At 45.4% G+C, this 27,236-nt stretch overlaps 1 protein-coding gene across 3 annotated transcripts in view; it reads right to left on the bottom strand.

Annotated features, from left to right (window-relative positions):
• The window catches only part of Sash1 (SAM and SH3 domain containing 1), a 170,263-nt gene extending 151,450 nt beyond the window's left edge, over positions 1-18,813 (bottom strand). For 2 of the 3 annotated variants that reach the window (XM_036169068.1, XM_036169069.1), the window contains exon 1: positions 18,209-18,813. In XM_036169068.1, the coding sequence (XP_036024961.1) occupies positions 18,209-18,397 (189 nt within the window). In that variant the 5' untranslated portion in view covers positions 18,398-18,813. The remainder of the gene's footprint in view (positions 1-18,208) is intronic. The other variant, XM_036169070.1, reaches the window with a different exon arrangement.
• Positions 18,814-27,236: the final 8,423 nt, after the last annotated feature.

Raw genomic sequence — 27,236 nt, 5'->3', positions numbered from 1 at the left:
ATACTCAGGACACATGTGGTCGAAGGAAAGAACTGACTCCCTGCCATAGGTTCTCCTTTGACTTCCACGTGCACACCACGGCATGTGTGCAAATGTGCACGCTCACACACACACACACACATACACACACACACAGTAAACAATTTTTTTTTTTAAATCAGAGCAAGTACCCACACAAAAAAGAAAAGACAGGTCAAGTGGTGGTGGCGGCAGCGGCATACACCTTTAATCTTAGCACTTGAGAGGCAGAGACAGGAAGATCTCTGAGTTTGAGGCCAGCCTGGTCTACAGAGCGAGTTCCAGGAGAGCCAGGGCTATGCAGAGAAACCCTGTCTCTAAATAAATAACAGTTTCAAAACTTGTTATACATTATATGTCTCTATCCTATTTTTCTTCACAATGAACTAAAATTTCTCTCAGGAAAATCAATCTAAAAGTGAAGACACAAACAGACATGGGGGTGAGGGGTGTGGGTATGGAGGGCAAAACAAGATAATATAAGATATCCTAAATGTCCAGAAAAACTCAGATTATGAGCTACCCACCAGTCCTACAACCCATCAGGCTGCAAATAAAAAATAAAAGGAAGGAAGTTACTCGAGGAGTGGGGAGACAGAGCTCAGGGCCACCACTAACAACCTGCTGAGTTCATCCTCGGGGTCTAGACACCCTCATCAGACAGAAACACCCACCATTCATCTCTCCAAGTCCAGACAAAACCCAGGGAGTAAGGCTCTTCTTGGTACACACCCACCTCTTCTTCGTGCTGTATCTTAGAATGCATTTCCTCAGCAGACTCTTAAACACCCTGTCCTCAAAAGTGATCACTATCCTTCTGGTCACATCTCTCCTTCAGTTAGTTAAAACACCTCTGACCCAAGTGAGCTACCACTACAGGGAGGAGCCAGGCACAAGAAGTGCTTGAGGACTGTGGAAAGAGGCGTTCCTAAGAAGGGGGATGCAGGTGTGAGGTGGGAGCGGGCGAAGAGGCAGACAGCGAGACCTCCCTCACAGCTCTGTGCAGCTCTGTCCCCCATACCCAACAGGCCTTGGGAAAAATAACAAGACAGGAGCATTTGATCCAACAAAACCCAACAGGAGCCCAAGCCTCCAGAAAACTGAATATCACACACATGATACAAATAGGAGTTATCATTAAGATTCCACAGAAGGGCTGGAGAGATGGCTCAGTGGTTAAGAGCACTGACTGCTCTTCCAGAGGGCCTGAATTCAATTCCCAGCAACCACATGGTGGCTCACAATCACTTGTAATGAGATCTGGTGCCCTCTTCTGGCCTGCAGGGACACATGCAGGCAGAATACTGTACACATAATAAATAAATAAATCTTTGAAAAAAAAGGATTCCACAGAAATAAAGTTTATGTGGATGTGAGGAAAAAGTTGATTTTACAATGCCAGGAAATGTACTTTAAAAAAAAAAAAAAAAGACAATCCACTCTCTGCATGTCACTGCACATACCTGCAAATCTGGCACTCAGGAAACTGAGGCAGGAGGATTGCTGTATGTTCAAGGCTAGCACTAAGACAACCACAGATACAACTTAGCAAAGACCCAAACAGTTTGGACCTTCCCTGGCGGTGACACACTGAAGCAACTGGTGAAGAGCATTTTGTCTAGCATCAACTGTTTTTCATGTGGCAATACCAATATCCTTGACTATGCTTTCTTAATAGTTTACCATGTTTTGGGCTGCCGGAAGCCTTGGGACTGGTATTGATCCTAGACCTGTGCCGTGCCTGGAGTAGGCCGTACTTTCATCTTGACCCTCCATTCCAGGAAAACTTTCCTCTCCTCTTTATCATTTCCCAGCCTTCAACCAAAGCAAATACAGCCCCGTGTTTCTGAACACTGACCACAGACTATGGGCGGACCCCGGACAGGAAACATCTGCATTTTGGTACAGTGTCTACACTCCGCTGATGAAGCGTCTACACTCTACTCCGTCATCTCCATCATTAAGTTTGATTCCAAATGACACTGTCATGAGTGGACACCCCACTCTACACTCCAATGACTTTCTGTAGCCACATGACTAGCGATGACAGGGTGGCAGCTGCAGGCCATCTCTTCAAGCGTCTGGGGACCTTTTCCTCCAGAAGCATGACTCACAGACTTTAGCCTCAATTTTAAAATTTTGCTTTTCCTCTGTAAATCCAAAGTTGGTTAATGGGAAGTGTGTTGGGCTGTGTAATAGTCTCAGAGGGGAAGTGATGGAGGTTTTGGCTTGAGTAACTGGGCTGGAAGTGGATGGTCGTGAACAGTAATATTCTTTAGGGAGCAGAAAACTCCTAACAGGACTGGCTACAGATGAGCCAGAAGGCTTGACTTATCTAACTGCCCATTTTTATATTACTGTCTGAAGATATTCCTCTAAGTGCATTTACCCTGGGTGAATAGTAGGGATTAAAATCAATTTTAAAATGACTGGATGACCTATTCGATTTTAATTAAGATGTCCAGCATAGAATCTACAGGGAATAAAAGATATTATAAATTGTTTCCATTTTCTCCACATCGTCCCTTCCGCTTATCCCTAACCATTAGCAGTCTGGTCAGAGTAATGTCTGAATTCCCAAACCTGGTATCACAGGCAAGATGTCTGCTCACTGTTCACAGCTATTGATGTCAAACACAACATAGTACCAGGAGAGTTGTCGACACCAAGAACTGAACTTTCCCACCCAGAAGCCTCTAGCACCCCTTCCCTGACACAGTCCTCACAAAACACCAAGGGTTAGGGGATGTAGCTCGGTCATAGAAGCCATACAACACCAGAATCACATGTGCTACGAAGGATGAGTCCGCCAGTAACTACCATCATTGATTCTCTTCAGGAGACATGATGTCCACATCCCAAAATACCAGAGACCCTGCCACACAACCAAGAAGTCAGTTCCAGAACCCAGCACCAATGACACTTTGATTTTTTGGCCGGTGGTGGTAAGGCTTTCTCCCCACACCCTCTCTAGCTCTGCCTTAGGTCACATCTAAGATGAGGACATAAAAAGCAAAACGTTGTCCTCTTCGGAAAACTAAGCTTAAGACAGCTTAAAGGCGTTCTTCAGGCTCCCCGTCATTTCTGCTCTTTGGTCCCTCCTCACTTCATCATAAATACACACAAATCACATTCAGTAAAGGAAGCAGGGAAGGCCATAGGTACCCCTGAACCATGTTTGGAAGGAGACAGGCACACTCTAATTTCCTCCCAAGGCCCAGTCCATTTGTTCGGGTCAGCGTAAACTCTAGTATGAAAATGCTGGCCATGGACCTTCTCTGTCTTTGTGTCTCCTTCCTAAATACTCCAGAGGACTTATCTATCTCCCTCATCCAGTGCCCCACCCAGGCCCCATAAATAGATTTTGCTGACTCGGTTTCAAAGTGTCTCAGACAGGTTTTTATTGTGTGGCCCTGCTTATCTCTCTTCTCAATTTTCTTCTTCCCACTGGTCAAGGAGTTGGGCCCCACACAAAAGGGTTTTCTGCCTCCTCCTGCCAGTGAGTGGCTTCACTCCACACCGGCACAATGTCACCACATCCACCTACAGCTGCCTGGAGCATGCCAACAACCATGAGGCTTCAAACAACCAGACCGTGTATCGTCTCACAGTGAGCGAGCGAGGCCCCAAGTCAGGTTTACCTGTACAAACAGGAGACTTCTTAGCCCCTTCCCAGCTAGGGGGTGTGCCAGCAAACACTGGGCACTGTTTAGCTACAGATACCTCTCCAGCATGAATCTCCACATGGTGTCTGAGTCTCTTTATATGGCACTTTCTTCTGCCTATCTGTGACTATGTCCATATATCTATCTCCCTTTTGTAAGGGACATTGGTCATAATTAAAAATCACCCTAATGACCCCATCTTAAAACCTGGTTGAATCTACTAAGAAACCATTTCAAACAACATCCCACTCTAAGCCTCCAGGAGTTAAGACTTCAACAGAATGTCCATACCCCTACCTCAGAGGGTCACTGGGATGATTAAACACACACAGAGCATTTGACACTAAGTATGTGCCCAGTGACAGCGTCTAATGCTGTCCTTACGATTCCTCGATGACCTATTCTTCTCGCCCTATAGTATCTTTGTTTAAAACGTTTTCAAAGCAACTCTTAACCCAGAAGGGTGAGCAATGCAGGAATCCTGAGTCTGGGGAAGCCAAGACAGAAAAAAAAAAAAAAATCACGTTTGTGGCCTCTCTAGGGTACAATGCAAAATCGTGTCTAAATAAATAAATACAAACAAACAAATAAATAAATGCAAGTCTTTGTGGCAGCCAATTTTCTAAGGAGAATATCCTAAAGCAGACACAAAAATATCACCACCCACCGAACTCCATGGGAAAAAATAATAACAATGGAAGTCTGGGTGGTAAACTGGAGGATGTCCTTTGTCCTGGGAAGAGCTCTGTGGCCTCCAGGATGCCTGGAATGCAGAGCTGTGTAGGAATCAGTAAAGGACATGCTGACAATTGAATTGCTAAGTTCTTTTGGGTTGTAGAAAAGAGCTTCAAATCTAAGAGGCAGCCGCTCTATAGTTCCATAAATATACATATAGAAATTGTGTGTGTGTGTGTGTGTGTGTGTGTGTGTGTGTTCTAAATTAAAAGCCAAGAACAATAGAAGGTTAAGCATGGCATTAAAAAAGCAAAAAGGTATTTGCCAACTGTCAACCAATCTAAAGGAGACAGACTTAGGCCTTCTAGTGGAGCTCAGTTGATTCAATGCTTACCTAGCATACTAGAGGCTATGTTCCAAAAATCTTTTAAAGAACAACTCAACTTAAAAGAAAGGCAAGCGTGATCAGCACCCTTGGTTTTAACAAGTGTGTAAGAAGCCGTGTGCAATGGCACATGCCTGAGTCCCAGCTCTTCGGGAGGCTAAGGCAGGAGTATCCCAGGAGGTCAGGAGTTTGAAGCCAATCTGTGCACCATAGCAGCATGTAGTCTGAAGCTAAGAATTTCCAGTGTGTGGCTGTATCGAGTTGTACAACAGCGAGAAGCAAGCACTTGTACAGTTCCGGCATACTTTTCCCGGCATACTTTTCCCGGCATGCTTTTCCCGGCACCCATTAAGGCTTGTTTAGACACAGACTCTCCCAGGTCCACAGAAGGTGGTACGTCACTGCACCCTACTCCTCCCAAATAGATCGCTAAGTCATTTCTCCACCAAAACAACCCTTGGAGCCTTACCAATGGGCTCTGCCAACTCCATTGCATAATTCTCCGCCTATTTATCTTGACATGACTAGCAAATACAGGATTCAAACCCATGTGCTTTGGCCTGCTCAGTTGGTCTTTGGCTGATCCTTGGGACCCATGGGTTACCTACTGCCCTTGAGCAATTGCTGCTCTGGCTTCTCTTCTCCCTAGGTAAGGGCCTGAAGTAGTACACCCAAACCTGCCTGCAAGTCTCTCTACTGGCAAACAATAGACTTATGTGTCTTACAGGCTCGATGTTTTGAGGCAGCCAAGCCTTGGATTTGAAAACTAACCTAAAGCTTAAAACACTGTCTTGGCTAAAAGCAGGAGACTGTCTTTCCCAATGTTGGGGAAGTAGGGCTTCCTGTTTTCCAAAACAGAACAGATTGGAAGTCACGAGACTTAGGGGTGGTATTCCAGAGCTTTCACAAGCAGAGAAATAGTAGCTGGAAGGCAGCAATTCCCTGTGAGGCTCTCTGTTTCCCCGAATGTGTTGAGTTTGCCACAGAAGTGTCCAGCATCTCCAGAAACAGGTAGCCTGATAAAAGGCAGACTGCAGGCCACACCCACCCACACACGTGCTGCTAAAAACAACACACAAACAAATAAACAGCAGATACAGTCTGGCTAAATAGTTCAAAGGATCCAGGCCCTTACCTCCAAGCCTGCAAACTGAATTCAAGCCTCAGAAGCCATGTGGTGGAAGGAGAGACCTGACTCTCAGGCAAGATGTCCTCTGACCTCCAAACCCACACCAAGGCATGCGTGGCCCTCCTCCCCATTCCTTGCCCCCACACTAAACCAAAGAATATTGTTATTATTTCATTATTGTTACTTTAGTAAGCAGAGAGTTGGGGATGATGTGTGAACCCTGGTTTTAATTTCCAGCACCCATAAATTGGGCTTGGAAAAGCAAGCCTGTAATCCCAGGATCCCAGAAGTAGACACAGGAGGAACATTGGCTATATAGTGAATTCTAGGTCAGTTTGAACTACAAGAGCCCCAGACTCAGAAATATAATTTTAAAAAAAGGAAAGCGCGCGCATACAAACACACACACACACACACACACACACACGCACACACCACACATACACACAAACATACCATATATACACACACACATACCACACATACACATGCACCCACCACAGACATATATACACACACACCCCACACAAAACACACAAACATACCACATATACACACACATACCACACACATATACATATACACCACACACACACACACACACACACACACCACACATACACACAAACATACCATATATACACACACATACCACACATACACACCACACACACACACACACACCACATACACACATACACACACACAAACATACCACACAAACACATGCACCTACCACAGACATACACACACACACACCCCACACAAAACACACAAACATACCACATATACACACACATACCACACACATATACATATACACCACACACACACACACACACACACACACACACACACACACACGAGCAGAGCCCACATCATCTGCATCTGATCCACTTCAGAGGGCACTCTGCAAACATACAAGATGAAATGGGCGAACCTAGAACCCTGAACTGGAGATCTGCAAAAGTCAGACTCACCCAACAACTAATGAATTGTGGGTACTAAAACATGAGCGATAAAACACAGCTGTGTTTTAAAACAAAAAGTAGGAGCTGGAGAGCTGACTCGGCAGGTAAAGGCCCCTGCCACCAACCCTGGGGTTGAGGTCAACCCCAGGACCCACACAGTAGGAGTAAACCTCCATTCGTGTGCCATAGCACGTGCACTCGCAGACACACACATAAGTCATACATTAAAAAAAAAATAGAAGTTTAAAAGAAAAAATAATCAAAAAGAAACCAAGAAGCTCAAGCGGTTTCTGTGGCTAAAGGGCACTGGGTGCCAACATGGGTGACTGCTGACAGGTGTGGCTAGGACAGCATGGAACTGGCCAACGAAATACGATGCAATAGCTCACACCTGAGTCCCAGCACTGGGGAGGCTGAACCAGAAGGACTGCCAATGAGTTCAAGACTACTCTAGGAAATAAATTCCAGGTCAGGCTAGGCCAAAAGCAAGACCTGGTCCCCCCTCCAAAAAAATAAATAAATAAATAAAAACAAATAAAAAGTATGCAACAATAAATAAGGTGGTTCTTTCCATGTATATAAGACACACTACTACATGTCAGGATAGAATTATATACAAATACAAATGTGCTTAGTCTCATCCCTAAGGTAGTATTAGAGCAAAGGGTTGGCCCTGCTACACATCTCTCCATGTTTTTGGTTTTTGTTTTGTTTTGTTTTTCGAGACAGGGTTTCTCTGTGTAGCCCTGGCTGTCCTGGAACTCGCTCTGTAGATCAGGCTGGCCTCGAACTCAAGGAGATCCACTTGCCTCTGCCTCCCGAGTACTGGGATTAAAGGTGTGGCACCATCACTGCCCGGCTCATCTCTCTCCATGTTCAAGGAGTGGCTTCCTTCCATTTATCTCCTCTCTCGGTTTCTATGGAAGTGCTTCTGCTATAGAAGGCATCCTGCCTTCTAAAGACACAGACTCGGGATGTGTCACCCAGCTAAGTGACCAGCTGAAAGGTCTTGATGCAGAGCATCATCATTGGAGTAGCTGCCGAAAGAAGACACTGCTCTTGGCTAACACTACAGTTACATCACATAGACTTTACTAAACTTCTCGTATATCATTTATGAATGAGTCAGCTGACACCTATCTAATGCTCATCGTGAATTCTCGGTTTCATAACATCCTAATTGAGGCAAATGGCTCCTACGCATTCGTTTTACAGGGCTCATCTATAAAAGTACAACCTGGGCACCACAAGAGAACCAGGGTCCACCAGCATGCTGCAGCAGACAATGGTGACCATACCCCAACAGGCAGGGCCTAATACCAACATTCTTAGACGATTTTTAATAAATCTGCAATTCATAATCAAATGTGCCTTCAAAATGATTTGTGCATGGTCTCTACTGACTTTCCACCTATCTCAAATTTCTTCTGGACATTTTCTTTACAGTCATATATGTTTCCTTAGATGTATAATAAAAGTTAATTCCAAATAAAAATGCACATAGGTAGAATGCTTGCCACAGCCACCGAGTCCTGGGCTCACCTCCAGCACCATGTAAACTGGTGTGGTGGTACAAGCATTATAATCCTGGCACATGGAGATGGAGGCAGGAGGATCAGAAGTTAAAAGTCATTCTTAGCCACCTAGCAAGTTTGAGACCAGTTTGCGCTACATGAGACCTTAATGTATAAATAAATACATACACAAGTACCAAAAAGAAGTATGCAGATGAAACATTTTATACATTAGGGGTTAATGGTTTTCCCCAAAACCACAGACACTCAGAAAATAAACTCATTAGTTAACTGGAGGCTCTTAACGTATCGCTTGTTTCTATTAAGTCGCCTATTAAAATGCTCTCGCCACAAGCTTTAAGGAACAGCATAAAGCCTAAACATGTAGACCGACCCAGTGGGCTCACCCTTGAGAGGGCCTAGCGTTCCTCAGAAATCACCTTGCCCTGCCTTCTACACTAAAACTAAAACAAACTAATAAGATACACCTTTTTAGTTGACACCCTCTCTTCTGTGATCCCACTCATATCGGGGATATCACAAAGTCAATCCCACAGACGCTGAGAAATGGTTCTGCAGTTAAGAGTACTTGCTGGTATTGCCAAAGATCTAGGTTCACTTCCCAGCACCCACATCTGGGGCTCACAACTGCCCACAACTCCAGTTCCAGGAGGTGCAACATCCTCTGGCCTCCACCTCAGGCACCTGCACATACGTGTGTACATGAATTTATAGAGATCCACACGGGCACATAAATAAAATTTATATATATATATATATATATATATATATATATATATATACACATACATATATATATATATATTTTTTTTTTTTTTTTAAATGGTGGTTAGCAGAGGCCAGAAAAGAGTAGGGACAGAGTGGGTTGGGGAGAGGCTGAGTGAGGGGTACCGAGTCGCAGTTAGATCAGAGAAACAGGTTCTGCACTGCTGCTGGCAGTCAGGTGACAAGACAGTAATACTGTATGTACTATGTGTTTCCAAAAGCTAGAAGAAAGAACTCTGGGCATTTTCACCATAAAAAGTAACATTGTTAGAGGAGCCGGATAGATTTGATCTGATGTGCATACTACACGTCAGGTTGGATGTTTGTTGTTTTTCAATGATTAAAACATAAATGTAAAGCTGGGCATGGTGGCATAGTACATTGGTAGTGTTTGCCCAGCAGCACGGCCTTGGTGGGAACACCCACAATTTCAGGACTTGGAAGTCACAGACAGAAAGACCTGTGTCAGAGTTATCCTGCTCTACATAGTCAATTTGAGGCCAGCCTTGGCTACATCAGACCCAGCCTAACAATAAATTAACAAAATAAAAACCTCTTAATTAATTTTTATGTACTTACAAATATAATAAAAACCATGTGATTTTTCTCTTTTAAAAAACTGAGAAATAAAACATTCTCACATTATGGTACTACCTAGACACAATGAGAAGCAAAAATAGCATTCTAGATAATGTTTAAACAGAGATAACATTTTCACTACAAACATCATTTGGCCTCAAGAAAACCCTAGCTATTAAAAGCATTCATGTGTTTTTGCTTTTGAATAAAGAAAATATTTCAAACACACATTTCTTGGCAAGCAACTTGACGAGTTAATAGCTTGAAATGATTCATACATTTATTTTTGTTTCTCTCTCTCTTTTTTTTTTTTGTTTTTTTTTTTTGAAACAGAGTCTTGCCATGTCCCTGCTGGCCTTTCATCCTCCTCCTGCGTGAGTCTCTCAAGTGCTAAGGTTATAGGCAAGTGCCACAAAGACTAACTATCCATTTGTTTCCCAACTGTAAGTTCAAAGGGCATTTGAGCCAGGCGTGGAGGCCCATGCCTTTAATCCCAGCACTCAGGTGGCAGAGACAGGCAGATCTCTGAGTTTAAGGCCAGTCTGGTCTACAGAGCAAGTTCCAGGACAGCCAGGGCTACACAGAGAAACCCTGTCTCAAAAAACAAAACAAAACAAAAAAGAAAAAAAAGAAGAAGAAGAAAGAAAGAAAAGGCATTTGAAATAGCAAATGCAGAACTGCTAACTGTTTATTTCATAAGGTCATTAAAATCCACCAGAAATAGGAGTAATCCTATAGCAGAGATACACATACTTGAGCTAAAACACTCCTTTTCTCTATAAATAACTTAATATAGAATACTATATTTTCAAAGCATACATAAAAAATCATATAAACCATTTTTGCTCTAAATGAAAAAAAAAAAAAAAATAGTACTTGGCAAACCGCAAAGCTTAGACAGAACAACTAAAGGGCACTTAGGATACATTTTAAAAGTAGCTAGGATGTAGGACACACTAAAAATCAATTTTAGTCTTGAAAGGCATTTAGTGAGAAACTGACCCACCACACCTCCCTCTGCCACCGCCTGCTTCAAAGTCATAGGAAAACCTATTTGGCAGCTCACATCTGTAAGCCTAGTACTCTGGAAGCTGAGGCAGGAGGATGGTCACAAATTCAAGGCTAGCCCGGGTGGTGAGCTCCAATCCAGTTTGTCATACAGAGTAGGTTCTGTCCCAAAAAGGAGGAAGAAGAGGAAGAGGAGGAGGAGATGAGAATGGACTGAACCCTAAAATCAACTGTGCAGGGAGGGATTCTATTAGACACCCGAGGAGAATATCGGGTATCTCTGCAGACACAGACGGAAAGCACATAGTCTAAATACAAGTGATTTCCCAGATCGCTTCCAAAGGTCCAAGACGAAGGCAATTCCTTCAGGGGGAAAAAAAAGTGGGTGGGGGAGGAGGGCTGGGAGAGGGGAGATATCCCAATATTCAATGTTGCTTTCTTCGTCAGAGCTACCCTGGCGGGGCAGTTTCTTGGATGGAGATGTCTAGATCACATGACTTCACGCACGCGCCTAAAAAGGCAGGACAGGTTGTCTCCAGGTGGCATCCCTCCTCATAAAGAATTAATGCTGCCCAACAAAGCAAAAGAGACAGCAGGCAGCTGGCTGGGGACAAGGCCAGTGGCAACAGAACTGCCATGCTCAGGTCTCGTTACCAAGCCAATTAAATGAATGAGAATGTTTCGGAAGCAATGACAATGCCTTGCAGCCACCAAAAATATAGTTTACCTCAAAAGTACCCAGAGCCAGGGTTAATTCTTTAAAGCCTTGGTCTGACACCCACGGGTTTAAATGGCATAGTTCCTTCGGAGTCCTAGCCTCCAACCATTTAAATTCATCCTGAAGTCAGGACGCCGCTCAGAGGTAGACACTTGTCTAGCCCATATGAGGCCCGGGGCTTCATTTGTAGAATCAAAACCCAACAGACTAACACCACAGGATTCTCCTGTTACAGTTATAAAAGCCTAAGTTATAGCAAGTATGAATTTTATCAGGTTAAATATACAAGTAGACAATTATCGATACACAGAAGAGAGGAGTCCAACTCTATCTACAACAGTGGTTCTCAACCTTCCTGACGCTACGACCCTTTAATACAGTTCCTCGTGTGGTGGTGACCCCCAACCATGAAATTATTTTCGTTGCTACTTCATAACTGTAATGTTGCTACTGTTATGAAAGCATAATGTAAGTATCTGATACTCGATACCTGTGAAAGGGTCCTTGACCCACAAAGCGGTCATGACCCACATGTTGAGAACATCTGATCTAGAGAAAGAAATGAAGAACTTATTAAAAAAAAAAAGTTCATTTGTGGCTGGGTGGGGTGGCTCACGCTTGTAAACCCACAACTTGGGTGGCTGAGATAGAAGGGGATGTGAGTTTGGGTCCAGCCTGGGCTACACAAGAGTTTCAGGCCACATTGACAAAACTGTAAATAAAAAAATAGTTGAAAAGATTTCTTTTATTTCTGTGTGTGTGTGTGTGTCTATGTATGTATGTGCACTGTGTGCTGGTGTCCCTGGAGGCCAGATGAGGACTCAGGTACTACAGAGCCAGATGTAGAGGCAGCTGTGTTGATCTTTTTAAGTGTTGGTGGGGAACAACCCTTCATTTCTTCTGATGTTGAGTAAAATGCCTGGCTTGCCAGAATTAGAGGAGAGAGAATGATGGAATGCACATCCATGTAGACCCTTCCCTCAGCCCCTCTACCTGGATCACTAAGGCAGTCTCCAAACTCACAGGATTTCACTGTTGGTATGGTTATAAAAACCTTTTTGGTAAGTGCTTCATTTCTTCCTCCTGAGTCATTGCCAATTTATTACCACCAACAAGCATTTTTTTTTTCTTTTAAGTATTTTTGTATGTGGTGCATGTTTTTTCTTTTGCTTAAATGTATTTTTGTATGTATAGGGTGCGTGCGTGCGTGCGTGCGTGCGTGCGTGCGTGCGTGTGTGTGTGTGTGTGTAGGCCAGAGGTCAACAGCAATTATCTTCCAGTCTCTCTCTACCTTATCTTTAAGATAGAGTCTCTCTCCAGGAGCTCACAGTTGACCAGACTGGCTAGCCAGTGTCCTCTGGGACCCACCTGTCTCTACCTCCTTGAAGCGCCACAGTTATAGACCACTAAAACATGCCAGGCTTTTACACACGGGTGTTGGGACCCCAATCTCAGGTCTTCATGCAGTTGTGGTAGATATTTATCAATTGAGCTATCTCCTTAGTAACCCTCTTCAGCACCTTGCCCTGCCATTGGGGGCAGAGGCGTTGACCACAGACAGGGTCTTGCTCATGCTAAGTGGGCAATATAGCACTGTTTTTGTGGTGACCCCCCAACCAGAAAATTATTTTCATTGCGACTTCCTAACTATACAGCACCCCCAGCTTCAAGAGGCACTTTTCTAAAACACGGGTGCATCCCATGCCAGTTAAAAATCCTGCAATGGCTTCTCCCTGAAGCTGGAAAAACAATGAGCAGGTGAGCAGTGAATGCTGTGCCCACCTCAATGGTGCCCCCTCTCCTTAGCTAGGCAGGCCCTTCCTCTATCAGGCATGCTCACCTCGGGACTGCAAAATGAGGATAGTTAGTGATACAGACACCTAGAAGCTGCTTTTGCTAAATAAAATGCATGGACTCCCTTTCTCTCTCCAGGGCCCTCAGAGTAACTCAAAGCAAGAGGTGCGCTCGAGGCCTTCGCCTTCAGGTTGGGCCTGATTCACCCACGGCTCAGAGATAAGTTACCTCCTAAACCCTTCTTCCTCCTGAGTCACCTTAAGTTCCAGGAAGAGTAAAACCTCCCAAGACAGACCCATCCCCACCCCCACTCCCGCCCCCACAGATGAGGACAATTATCCATGGCTGCACCCTTAGAGACTAACAGACTACCAACTTACCAGGCCGGCCTGCAAGACCACAGCAGAGGCAAGAATGAGTCAACAGTGTCCCGGAGCACACCTTGACCAGGACTGCTTCATTAAGCATGCTTTTTACTCTCTGTTTGAGCCTACACCTCGGGTCAGTACCCCAAAGATACACTTGGGCTCTATCTTGATATGTTCCTCTTCCCAGTGCGGCCACATTGGGTACACTGCCTTCCTCTATTTTACCATTACTGGTCTTTGTTATGGGCACATCTGGATGGGTATCCAAAGCTACTGAGAGGATCAGGTAAGCTTACAGGTGAGGTGTAGAGGCTCAGCCCAGCAATGGAATGCCATCTTCACACTTGCTGAGGCCTGCCTCCCTCACATCATCTAGTCACATCGAGCCACAGAGAAGAGGGAAGGTTCAGATGATGGAGCATAAGGAACAGAGAAGGCAGAGAATGGCAAATGAAAGCCAGTGGGCAGGAGACCAAGAAAAGGAGGTGGCTTGGGAACAGGGGCCTCCTATAGGAAAAAAAAATGCAACCACCCCCACCACCTCTGAATGCTTGATTTTTGTAGGACTGCACATCAAGGATTCCCTGGAACAAGTCACCGCCCTGACTGACCCCGGGGGGGCCCTTCAGATACTCCATGCTAAATAAGAGTTTAGGGCCCTCAGGACCCTCCCACAGCTTCCCCCTGCACCTTCTACACTACTCTAACCACAGGCTTTCAGAAAATTTTAAACAAAGGTTCTCCACCTCACCCTGACTCCCTCCCCACCCCCCCCCACCCTCTACCCCACCCCTTCCTTCTCTGGCCTCAAGTCATAGCAGCTGAGGATGCCCTAAAGCTTCAATCCTCCTGCCTGGGTCTCCAGTGGAGTGCAGGGATCACTGGTGTGTGCCATCACCCCAGGAGCAAGTGATGCTTCCCCCCTGCACGCTAGGCAAGCCTGCTACCCATTGGGCTACACCCCCCCCCACGCCCCCACCCACCTCCCCCAGTCCCAGACTCTCAGATAACAATGAGTAAATTGAAATAGATCATTGGTTGATAGGCTTCCCTCCTGACACCTCCCAAGGGAACATGTAAATTAACTGTTCCCCAAGGAGTCAGCATACTAAAGACCCTCTCAGGATGTCACCAACATCTCTCCTCCCCCACACTTGGCCTGACAAAAGAATGGACTCTTCCATTTGTTTTTCTGCTTCCTTCATTTAGGTTTTGGGGGTTCTGCTTTATTTTAGAACCTGAGTAAACAGCAACACAGCTAAATACAATAGCTCTGAAGACTCAGGCCTACAGTGCAGTTTTCTAGAACTTGCTTAAGACTCAGAGGATCTTTTTACACAATGGGCATCTTCTGTGAGTGCTGGGAACTGAGGACACACTGCAGAGGCCACAGGGACAGAGGAAGCTTGGGTTGGGGGGTGTGGGGGGGGAGGTGTGTCTTGCAGGATCCTGGGAACAATAAGCAATTACTACACTTCTTCCCAGTTAGTAACTCTGAAGGCCTGGCTCAGTCTTAGAGGCCCTCAGCTACTGGAGGCCAAAATAAATGCCCATTACAATTTGCCACAAGGATAATCAGTCCTGGGGAAAACCAAAAAAAAAAAAAGCTTTTCATATCTAACCATATCTAAATAAATTTTGGCAAGTCCCACTCTTAAAACCAAGTACTCTCCCCAACCAAGAAACTGGTAAGGGGCAGAGGATGGTAAGGAGAGAACAATCACACAGGACTCTGAACCAACTCTGCACTTCTGGGCAGACATCCATGGAAGCAGGTCACAGGCAGAGGTGCCATGCTTTGAAAATCTAGGCCTGGCCACACTGTAGAGTTGTCTAAAAGAAAAAGGCCCATTTCACAAGAACACAGAGGCTCACAAACATTTCACAATTTACCATTACCTTGGAAGCACCTGGATTTGGGTTTGCCTGATGAAATTGCCCAAATGGTAGCTTTTGCTGGTCCATTAACATCCTCCTAAGCACTCCTGCTATAAGGGATATTTTAATGGGACTTCCGTATCTTAAAAGTACATACTTCTCTTTTGACTATGACACAATTATGTTCTTAGCACCCAGTTAATTACAGGCACTGGAGGCTGAAGACCGAATTCAGCTACTGATCCCACTCTCCAGACATGCACATCAGGGATTTCCATGAGTCATTCTCTCTTCATTCACTATTTCTGTGTTGACTTACTAGTGTTTATGTATTCTATCACTACTTTATTTCCACGCTTTAGACTGTTTTCTTATTCTCTAAGTATTTTATTAACAATTATCCGAAAGCAACTATTTCGGCGCTTAACTGTGCACGGACTGAATTAACTTACTAGCAAAAACGTGTCCTAGCGAACACAAATATTCATACCTTGTTTACCGAATTATAACTAATTAATTCACTAATAACTCTGCACCACCACCTTCCCTAGGTTATAGCTAATAAATTCCACCCCCATCCCCCAGACTTGCCCATGTTAGAGAAGTGGGGGGGGGCACCTCTTACTGTTTTAGCAACTATCAGAGATAGGGTTCTGCTCTTCTGCCTCAAAAATGACTGTTGGGCTGGGGTCAGCTCAGTCGTGATCACTACTAACGAGGTACAAGCCATCGGCCAAACCCTTTAGATGACTGTAGAATCCCACAATTAAAAACACAAAATGAAGGAACCTGTACCTCGTGTTTCCGCAAGAAGGGAGTAACCCAAATGTGACCTGCATCTTCATATACTCCCGAAAGATGCAGTTTTTAATACACACTTGGAGGACAGCTCTCTATTGGTAGTAAGATCCTTCCTTTTAACAGGAGACCTCCCCGCTAGAAATGTATAAGGCAAGACAGCCAGGGCTCTCCTCCTGCAGTTTACTAACGAATACCCGATGTTTGTCCCAAAGAAAATGGAGATTACATAAAGGATAGGAAAATGTTTGGGTCACACTGACCTTCTCTCTTGCTCCCTGCTTCGCACTCGACTCTAAGCCGAGTAGGAGCAACTATTTTCTTTTCTCTTGCATCTGCTCTTTGAATAACAGGTTTGATCTTCTAGAGCCCCACCCCATCTTTTAACTCAGCCAAAGCACACTCTGCTACAACTAACTCAACAGTGCTGGAATCTGCCAGCCGAAGGAAAGCAAATATTCAGAGTGCCACCTGACAATCCTCCTCCCCACACAGCACTCAGTACAACTTGCATTTCTGCCAGCAACCCCACCACCACCACCACCCAGCCCACACCCTCCTAAAGGATGCAATAAGATGCTATCAAACCAGTATTCTCAGAGACGGCAAATTCACAGAGCGGCTTCTGGGCAAGAACCAGATAAGGTGTCTGCCTGTTGAACTTCAGACTGTCTGTCACCACTCTAAAACGTTCACTGGTTTTCCTGGAATTCCCACTGAGCATCTTAGATATCTGAAAGGCTTAGAAAAAGGAACGAATTTTAAATCCAAGATGCATGGTTTACATACACGGCAATACGTACTTAAAAATTCTATCATCGGTAAATGTGTCTTTTATTATATATTTTAAGGCACGGATAGAAATCTTCAACCCAGGGAAATGGGATACACTGAACTTCAAGATGTCCAGGAAGATGAGAGACAGGCTCTAGTTGCAGGGGAAAAAAATACAAATAGAGCCGTAGTCATTGAACATCTACTTTTCATCAGGCAGTATGCTGAGCACTCCATACACATCGACCCAGGGCCTCTCATAAAATCCAAGATGCAAGACTTCTTACCCTGTTTTTCAAGTGAGGAGATGGAGAATCACAAGAGGTGAATGACCTGGCCAAGGTAATTGCATACAGCAGTTGGCGATCAGGGGTTTAAAGGCTAACACCTTTGCACTTTGGTGAAAACTACACATTGTATTGTTCCAAAAGAGATGCTGCTAAAAAACACCTATTCCTGTGCGAAAAGGAATACCTTAGAGTAAATGTCGGAGTGTTTTCGGATAAACTACACATCTGGCAATCTGAAACCTTCACATGGGTTAAGAAGTCTGTGTGTAAAAGCCCTATCCATCCAACCTGCTACTAAACTTCATCCTCGGTGTATAAGAACTACTTTCCAGAATTAAGGCAAATCCACGGGCGGTTTTAGTCACTGGACAATTCAAAAACTCTTATCAACACACTCAGCAATATACGTCCTATTGTCTTAAAATCCCAAACCTATAAAACAAATATCCTGTAATTCTACAAACTGGAAGAGCTTCGGGCTGAGCAAGTAAACACTGTGGTAGTTCTGCATAAGGAAATGGTTGTTTTCCTCTCGTGGGCACACGACAAGCCTTGTGCGGATAAACATCAGCACCGTGAGGCCATGAGGAGTCCACCCGCCAAATATTTACAAGTCATGTTTACATCTCTTCCTGGCTTTTTCCACGCCAACTTTTCTAAGCAGGTGTCCCTGACTACAGCCGATTGTTCAAAAGGTGCCTCTGATGTGACCGGTGGGTGGTTGTTTATTTAATTTTCTTTTTAAATTACACTTTGAAGCCCTATACCGAGAGAAATCGGCAGAGAGAAGAAAGGGTCCCCAACGGATGGGCGAGGGGCGAGCCCCGCTTCTAGCGCACGCCTCCCCAGGTAGCTCACCAGGATGCCCATCACATCGGTCCAGAGGCGGGAGAACGCCTCGGATGTGCCGGCCTCGGGCTCAGGTTCAGGCTCAGGCTCAGGCTCAGGCTCAGGCTCAGGCTCAGGCTCAGGCTCAGGCTCCTGCACGGGTTCCACCTCGGGCTCGGGCTCCGGCGCCGGGCCCGCAGCTCCCGCGTCCTCCTCCATGACCGCGTCCCGGTGCGTCCGTCCCGGTGCGTCCGGGTCCCCGCGCTACCCACAGCCCGCAGCAGCGCGTTGGCCGCCGGGGCGGAAGGTCCCCGCCCGCGGCGTCACCGGGCCGCGCCCCCGCGTCGCATGCCCCAGGCTCCGCCGGGTACGAGCCCCACGGCCAGGACCCAGCACCTCGATTCGCGCTGACCGCGATTGACAACTCCAGAAACTTTTCCTGGCCGGGCGGGGCGCAGCAACAGGGTAGCTGGAGCAGAGTCGGCACCACTGGCTGCGGCGGGGAGCTCGCGGGGCGAGGGAGCCAGGAGCCCCACGGCACAGAAGCTATGTCCTGCTGTGGGGACCGGCTCCGGGCGGCACGCAATTCGCCCCTACTGGAGAGTCTCTGCAGGGCGGGACAGTGCACGGTGGCGCCTGTGAACCCGGGCTAGCCAGTCCCGGACCCCTCTTTTCAGAATGAGCTCTTCCAACTCCACATGACTCCCTCCCCTCCAGGCTCAAGAAAGCGTTTAGCAACAAAAGGTGCTCTGATGTCAGGCGCTTTGCATGGAAATGAGCCCCAGTCCAGCCAACAAATCGCCTGTTGAAAGCGCAGCCGCGCCGCGGGCCCGGGACCCCGCACAAGTCCCCAATCGCGCCACTCACCCCGCGCCTTCCGCCACAGAAACAGCAGAAAGTTAATCTTTAAGCTGCTAGCTGAGTCCGAGTTCACGAGGAGTTAGTATGGTGACAACCAACCCACACCTCGCCCTGGGCAAGTGGAACAACCCATGCAATTACAGCCCTGTCTGTCGGCCCAGGCTTCTTGGAAAACAAAGTGTAACAAAGCTCGCCCGGGCACGAGCCATTGTTTAGGTCCTAGGATGAGTCAGGGAATTCAGGCTCCCAAGTGGCCGCAGTGCTGTGCACTCACAGGGTTTTCGGGTGATTAAGGGAGACCCTCTTTGGGTTGTAAGGGATTGTTTGTTTGTTTTTGTTTATTACACGAAAGGGTTTTTTTTTTTTTTTAACATGAAACACATAGGCAAGGAGTATGTTCAAAAAGGTGATTTTATGGCCCATGCACACTCCAGTCCTGTGTATGTTTTGCCAAGGGACAATCCCTGAGGGAAAAGGCCCTGAAGAGATTCTTTTCCTGACTTCCCTCCCTTTTCTTCTCCTCCTCCTCCTTCTCCTCTTCCTCCTCCTCTTCTTCTTCATCTTCATCCTTTTTTTCCCTCCTCCTCCTTCCCTACTCAGAGAATTTTTCCTAAGAGATGACAATTTGATTTCGTGACTGATCACTTTGTGAAACTGAAGAAACCCAAGGAAATTTGTCCCTTACTAAGGACTTGGGTTAAAAGGTTGGCGTGGGCAAGGGATGAGGTGAGGGACCCCAGAGACAGAAGAATTCTGAAGTTTCTCCTTTGCTTTCCTAGTTTACATACATGGAAGGATTTGAGCATTATCTTCTCGTCCTCTGGGCATTGAGAATATCAATCTGTGCAGTGGTCCACTAGCTCTCACTGACAAGCTCAAAACCCAAAAAGAGGTGGGCAGGGTAGATGGCTGGGGGGGGGGGTAGGGGTAAGGTGGGAGTGGGGGTAAAGTGCTTGCTTTGAAAGCCTGATAACTTGATTTCAAATCCCCAGCATCAAGTAAAAACCTGGAGTAGCTGAATGGGGCTATAATCCCAGGGCTCAGATGTAGAGACAGCATGATTCTTGTGGTTTTAGTGGCCAGCAAACCCAGACAACTGGTAAGCTCCAGGTTCAGTGAGAGACCATGTCTCCAACAAATAAGGTAGAGAAAAATGCCCCACATCATTCCCTGGCCTCCACAGGTGTGTGTATGAGTGTACACACACACACAGATTTTACTACCCTTCCCCCCAATTTATGTGTGTGTGTGTGTGGTTTTTGTTGTTGTTGTTTTGTTTGTTTGGTTTTTTTGTTTGTTTGTTTTTTGAGACAAGGTTTCTCTGTGTAGCTTTGCGCCTGTCCTGGAACTCGCTTTGTAGACCAGGCTGGCCTCGAACTCACAGAGATCTGCCTGGCTCTGCCTCCCGAGTGCTAGGATTAAAGGCGTGTGCCACCAACGCCCGGCTTGAGTGTGTTTTAATTGAAGAAGAGCCCTAGACCCTGAGTCCCTGTAGCCAGGCCAGATGTTCTGTTCTGATGCAGTTAAGCCAGATGGTTCCAGATTTCTCTGGTGCTGTTTGATGCTGAGACCTAAAACAAACTCCACTAAGAAATGTGAATTTGAAAAGAATTGGTCTTGGGGCTGGAAAGATGGCTCAGAGGTTAAGAGCACTGGCTATTCTTCTAGAGGTCCTGAGTTCAATTCCCAGCAACCACATGGTGGCTCACAACCATCTGTGATGAGATCTGGCGCCCTCTTCTGGCCTGCAGGCATACATGCAGGCAGAACACTATACATAATAAATAAATCTTTAAAAAAAGGAATTAGTCTTGTCTATAAAGACATCAAAACAAATAAATGGCGAGTAAAGAGAAAAGTAGCCTCCCCCCATGACTTAATGGGTATTTTAAGAATTTCAGCTTGAGGAAGCATAGAGCCCTATGTAGCCTGTTCTCCATGTAAAAACCTGGCAATTGAGTTATGCAAGACAATGAAGGAGCCCATCACAGACACCAGTCAGGAGTCTTTCTCTTTTGGATTCAGATGACCCCGGGGCCAATCATAGACCTTTCAATGCTGCAGTTTCCCCATCCAAGGGGAGACAAGGCCAAGCTAATTGCTATGCACAGAGGCTAGTATGTTTCCAGGTCACCTAACACATGAGACACATCCATATGACTGCACACTAACTGGCATTTGGCACTTAGACCTATCTACCCTTTAATCTCCTCCACAGTAAGCAGTAAGTTCCCTTTCCTGGCACTCCCTTCTACCTGCCTGAGGAAATGAGATCAACAACATTCCGGGGGAGGGCTGATACCTATGTATTTTTAGGTTTTTGTTGTATTGCCTAGTGGCCTCTCTACTTCAGGAACATAGATCATTTTGACCATTTAAAACTTAGAAGCAGACGTGTGTGTGTGTGTGTGTGTGTGTGTGTGTGTGTGTGTGTGTGTGTGTAGTCTGTTTGTCTGTTTTTGTAATGGCTTAAGCCTATATTTCTCACACAGACAGAAAGATCGGGAGTTCAAGACTGGCTTTGACTATGTGAAACCCTGTCTCAATAAATGGATGGATGGATGGATGGATGGATGGATAGATAGATAGACAGACAGACATAGATATATAGATAGATAAGTTGAATCTCTTTCCTAATCAGTTTCCACAAATTAACTAAAAATGTAATTGATTATTGCCCTAATTCTCCGGCTTCTTAACAATTCCCTTTCCCTTCTCAAAGAACCACCATCATCCCCACCTTCATCTTTCATCCATATTGGTCTGTGTTTGATTCCCCCAAACCTCGCCAAGGTAAGGCAAGTATAGACTTTTGAGGGAGTACCCTAAGACCCTACATCCTCCATATTTGCCTTTCTACCCAGGTTCTCTTTCAGCTGGCTGTAACTGGATCTTGATAAATAGTTTATGTGTTTGTTGATACTATGTATCTGTGGTAGTTTGAAAAAGAATGGCCCCATAGGCTCATAGATTTGAATGCTTGCTCACCAAGGAGTGGCGCTATTTAAAAGGATTAGAAGGACTAGGAGTTGAGGTCTCCGAAGAGTCGGTGTGGCATTGATGGAGAAGTTGTGCCACTGGGGGTAGGCTTTGAGGTTTCAAAAGCCCAAGCTAGGCCCAGTGTCTGTCGTCTGTCTGTCTGTCTGTCTGTCTCTCTCTCTCTCTCCTCTCTCCTCTCTCCTGTCTTCTGTTCTCTTCTCTTCTCTCTTCCCCTCTCCTCTCCTGTCTTCTCTCTTCCCCTCTCCTCTCCTCCCCTCCCCCCCCCCTCTCTGCCTCTCTGCCTCTCTCTCTCTCTCTCTCTCTCTCTCTCTCTCTCTCTCTCTTTCCCTGCAGACCAGGATGTTAGCTCTCAGCCACTGCTCCAACACCATGCCATGCTCCCCCACCATGATGATAATGAACTACGCCTCTGAAACGGTAAACAAGCCCCAATTAAATGCTTTCTTACATAAGAGTCTCCATGGCCATAATGTCTCTTCACAGTGATAGAATCGTGACTAAGAAAGTATCCTATACTGACTTTGAGCTACTATGTAGCAAAGGAATGGCTCTGACCTCTTGTCTCCACCTCCCAAGTGCTAGGATTATAGGCATGGGCCATTACACCTGGTGTAATAAATTTTTACTGCAACAAACGAGCAGAAAACTGTCAGAATGTATTCCTTGAGAATGTAGTCATCTCAGTAAGTTTATTGGAAATTGCCGACATATTGTGTTATATATAACATGGGACTACATACACATGTTTATACTGGCTTGCTTTGTACTTGGTTCTTTCTTGGGGTCAGGACTGCAGGTTGTCAGGCCTCTCCTCCAGAAGCTGTAAACCTGTTGGGATTCTAGATGTGGCCTGAGTAAGTCATTAACAACACAAGAAAGGTGTCTAGTCTATTGTGTGGTGGTGAAGGTGCAGTTTTACCATGAAAGCACAGGTATTATTTTGTCCCCCCCCCGCCCCAACACACACACACACAGGAACTGAGGATGGAACCCAGGAACTTGTACTTGCTGGGCAAGCGCTTTCCCACTGAGCTAAATCCCCAACCCCAAAAGCATAAATATTAGTAATGAAACCAGTCAAAGTTAGGTTTAAAAATAAATTGGCAAATTATTTATCTCATTTGTAAAAGAGGAAAATTCCACCTGTTTTCACAGTTCTCAGGTTTTTGGTGCTTAGGCAAGAATCTTTAACTGGTAGAACCTTGACCCCTTTTCCGGCCCTTTTCCTGCCCTTCCCCTGCCCCCTCATCCTGTGAGGTTAGACCTGAGTTTCCTTGTTCATCATACCTAAGGATCTCAGGTCACAAGAAGTCCATCCTAGCCCTGGAATGTGGTCACTGAGTCATAAAGCTGCCAGGTTACCTCTGGCCAGGTGTGGTCCTGAGGACTCTGCAGTCAACTTTGTGTTTGTTCTCTGTTGTTCTGGCTGTCTTTTTGGGTATTTGCTTGTTTGTTTGTTCCTTTTTTGTGTGCTGAAGATCAAGCCCAGCCTCTTACCGAGCTATATCCCCCATCCCTCTTCACAGTGAAGATAATAAAAATAGCAGTACAGCAGTTACTTGTTTAAATTTACTTTCTCTTGGAAATTGTGCTTAAACATTAAAATACATTTCATAAACTTTGACATTTCTAAAATGGCACTTAGGATTCCCCATCACCATCCAATACGTCCACCCTGCTCCGTGTGTGTGTGTGTGTGTGTGTGTGTGTGTGTGTGTGTGTGTGTGTACACACACAGGGGAGTGGGAGGGTTATTCATGTCTACTCTCTGCCTAATTCCTTAAAGGTGGTGTCTCTTCCTGAACCTGAAACTCATGGTTTATTTTTTGCTTTTTTTCCGATAGTCTGGCAACCAGCAAACCCCAGTGATCTGCCTGTGTCTACATACTATGGTGGTGGGCTTAGAGAGATACACAAAGCCATCATCCCTGGATTGTTGTGTGGGTGCTGGGATCTGAACTCAGGTCCTCATGCTTCCACAGAATGCTTTCTTACTTAACCAGGGAACCAGCTCTCCAGTCCCATCCTTCTTTTTTTTTTTCAATACTAGGGATGGAACCTAGCCTCACCCATGTTAGGCAATGGTTCCACCAGTGGGCTGTATCCCCTAACTCATTTCTTCCCACGTGAATCCTCCATTACATCTGTCTATTTAAGCTATCAGCTTCATCCTTTCCTTCCTTCCTCAACACTCCCATCCAAAACAGAGATGAGCTCTGCCGACCTGAATCTGGGTCAAATTGACCTGCTTCCTTTCATCTTTACTATCAGCCTCTAAGACCGAGGATTATCATTTCCTACCACATTATCAATAGCCATTCTCCTCATGGAGAGGACACAATCACCAACGTCGGTAACGTCATCTAGGAATTTGCTCTTCCTGTTGGTTTAGGTTTTTTGTTTGTTTGTTTGTTTGTTTGTTTGTTTTTTATTAAGTAGACCTAGCTGCCTTGGAACTCCCTATGTAGACCAAACAGACCTTGAATTCACAGAACTCCACCTACTTCTGCCTCCCAGTGCTGGGATGAAAATGGGCTGCTCCACTCCACCACACCTTGGCCCAGAGATCTGTAGATTCCAGTTGCGGGGGTGGGGGTGGGGATGGGGGGATAGTATTGGCTCCTTTGAGAGCCTAGCACACACTCTGGGCAAACTGGAATGAGAAAAGGGGTGCCCTGTTAAGGAAATGTAAAGTTTGAACAGACGATATTTCAAAATTAGACCAGAAGCCAGGCGCATAGTAGTACATTCCCTTAATACCAGCACTCGGAGGCACAGGCAGGCAGATCTCTGAGTTTGAGGCCAGCCTGGTCTACAGAGCGAGTTCTAGGACAGCCAGGGCTACACAGAGAAGGCCTATCTTGAAAAATAAAAACAAAATAAATTAGACCTGAGGCAGGAGTTGCCCTTTGACCTCCACAATGGCGTAAGTGTGCCCCCCCCCCACAAACAAATAAATATGTAACTTTAAAATTCACTGATTAAGGAAGTTTTTAGGAGATAAATGAGCAGCTGTAGTTTTGCAAACCTATAATTCCAGGACTTGAGAGGCAAGGGCATGGTAACCAGAAATTCAAGGCCAGCTTGGACTTCATAAGACCCTGTCTAAGAAAAAAAAAAAAAAAAGCAGAGTGGGGGGGGAGAAAATGGAATTGCTTATTTGAAGATATGCTTCAGGGGAGTTTGGTTGGTTGATGTGATTTTCCTTTGTTGTGTTTTGTTTATTTGGGGAGGGAACTACAGTCTTATTATGTAGCCCAGGCTAACCCTAAACTCTCAATTAGCTCAAGTTATCTCCAACTTGGAATCCTCCTGCCTTCCTCAGCCTCCTGAGTGCCAGGATCACGTGATCACACACTACCACACCTACTAAATTTGGTTTCAAAGGGCAGACGATTGAGTATTTACATTGAAATAGACTCTGCAGGAATGGCACCTGTTGAGGGGACAAAGTTTTATTTAAATGGTTGTTTTGTTTTCAACAACACATTTCCTCCTGATAGCATATATTAAATCTGAAAGGTTATAAATAGCCCAGTTTATGCTTGGTGTTGAAATTGAGCAATGAAAATAGATAAGCCCATTTAATTTTCGCCACTCATCAGCAATGTCTCATCTCTGGCACTCCCAAATGGGGCATTCCACAATGCCTTGGGGAACTAAATTCCAGGGGAGAGTGACAGCCTAGAATGTTTTTCTCCAACAAAACTTTCCATTTTTTTTTTCTTTCCTCACGAATGCCTGGAAGGTGACCCCAACTCCTGCAAAGGCAGGACTTGTTTGGTTTTTGTTTGTTTGATGTGTAAATCCCTTTCATCAAGGCATACTTGAGAGATACGAAAAATGATCTGAGGGCCAGGTTAAAGGGAAATTAAAACCAACCAAGACATGGGCTGGAGAGATGGCTCAGCAGTTAAGAGCACTGCCTGCTCTTCCAGAGGACCTGGGTTCGATTCCCAGCACCCACGTGGTGGCTCACAACCATCTGTAACTGCAATTCCAACAAATGGGATTTGATGCCCTCTTCTGGCCTCCACAGGCACCAGGTCTGCAAATGGTGCACAGACATACATGCAGGCAAAACACCCATATACATAAAATAATAATTTAAAAGTGTTTCTTTAAGTGGATACTGTTAGAAGAGGCCAAGAGGAAAAGATGAATAAGGGAAGAACGGAGGCTCCACATTCCTCTGAAATCTCTTTCTTTTTCAATTGTTTTTATTATTTATTGTGTGTGTGTGTGTGTGTGTGTGTGTGTGTGTGTGTCTGTATGCACGTGAGAACACATGCTTGTGAATGTATGTCCATATGGGTGTCTGCAGAAACCAAAAGAGGGTGACAGATACCCTGGTTAGCCTCCCCAGGTCAGTACTGGGAACCACACTTGGGTCCTTTGGAAGAACAGCAAGTACTCTTACCCCTGAGTCATCTCTTCAACGCCATCCAAAATCTCTTCTACTCTGATACGCGACAATTCTCCCCTGGCCAGTTACTGGTCTTCATTTGTGGTGGTGCCATGGTAATACCAAGATTCTGCCTACAAATGACCCTATCAGATACAACAGTTCCATCACAGCTATTTCATTCCATAACCTAAGATCACACTACTAGCCTTGTGAGGTGGAGCACGCTTTTAATCCCAGCACTCGGGAGGCAAAGGCAGGCAGATCTGTGAGTTCCAGACCAGCCTGATCCATATATTGAGGTCCAGACCAACTGGAGCTGCACAGTGAGACCCTGTCTCAAAAAACAAACAAACAAACAAAAACCCAAAAATCAGATTTCTGGGGCAGGAAAGATGGCTCAGCAGTTAAGAGCATGTACTGCTCTTGCAGAGGATCTGAGTTCTATTCACATGTTGGACAGCTCACAAGTGCCTAGTGCTCGTAACTTCAAATGATCTGATGCCTCTGGTCTCCACAGGTACCTGTACACCATGTGCACATACCACACATGCACATACTCACACATAGATGCACACATACACATACTTTAAAAATAAATGGGTTTTAAGTCATTTTTTTAACCCTCAAATACAGCTCTTTCTGCTTCAAGCCTCACAAGCACCAGAATGACAAATGTTTGCCATCATGCCCAGGCAGCCTAGAAAATTCCTAAAGCTGAATGTCATTCTGAACTGTGAGATTCTGAACTGGCACATTATATAGAGTTGTGTTTTGAATCTGAAATATGTC

The sequence above is a fragment of the Onychomys torridus genome, chromosome 19 (genome assembly GCF_903995425.1).
Source record: "Onychomys torridus chromosome 19, mOncTor1.1, whole genome shotgun sequence".
In the NCBI taxonomy this organism is placed as follows: Eukaryota; Metazoa; Chordata; class Mammalia; order Rodentia; family Cricetidae; genus Onychomys; species Onychomys torridus.
The sequence above is the reverse complement of the archived record's forward strand: the minus strand, read 5'-3'. Positions and strand labels throughout refer to the sequence as shown.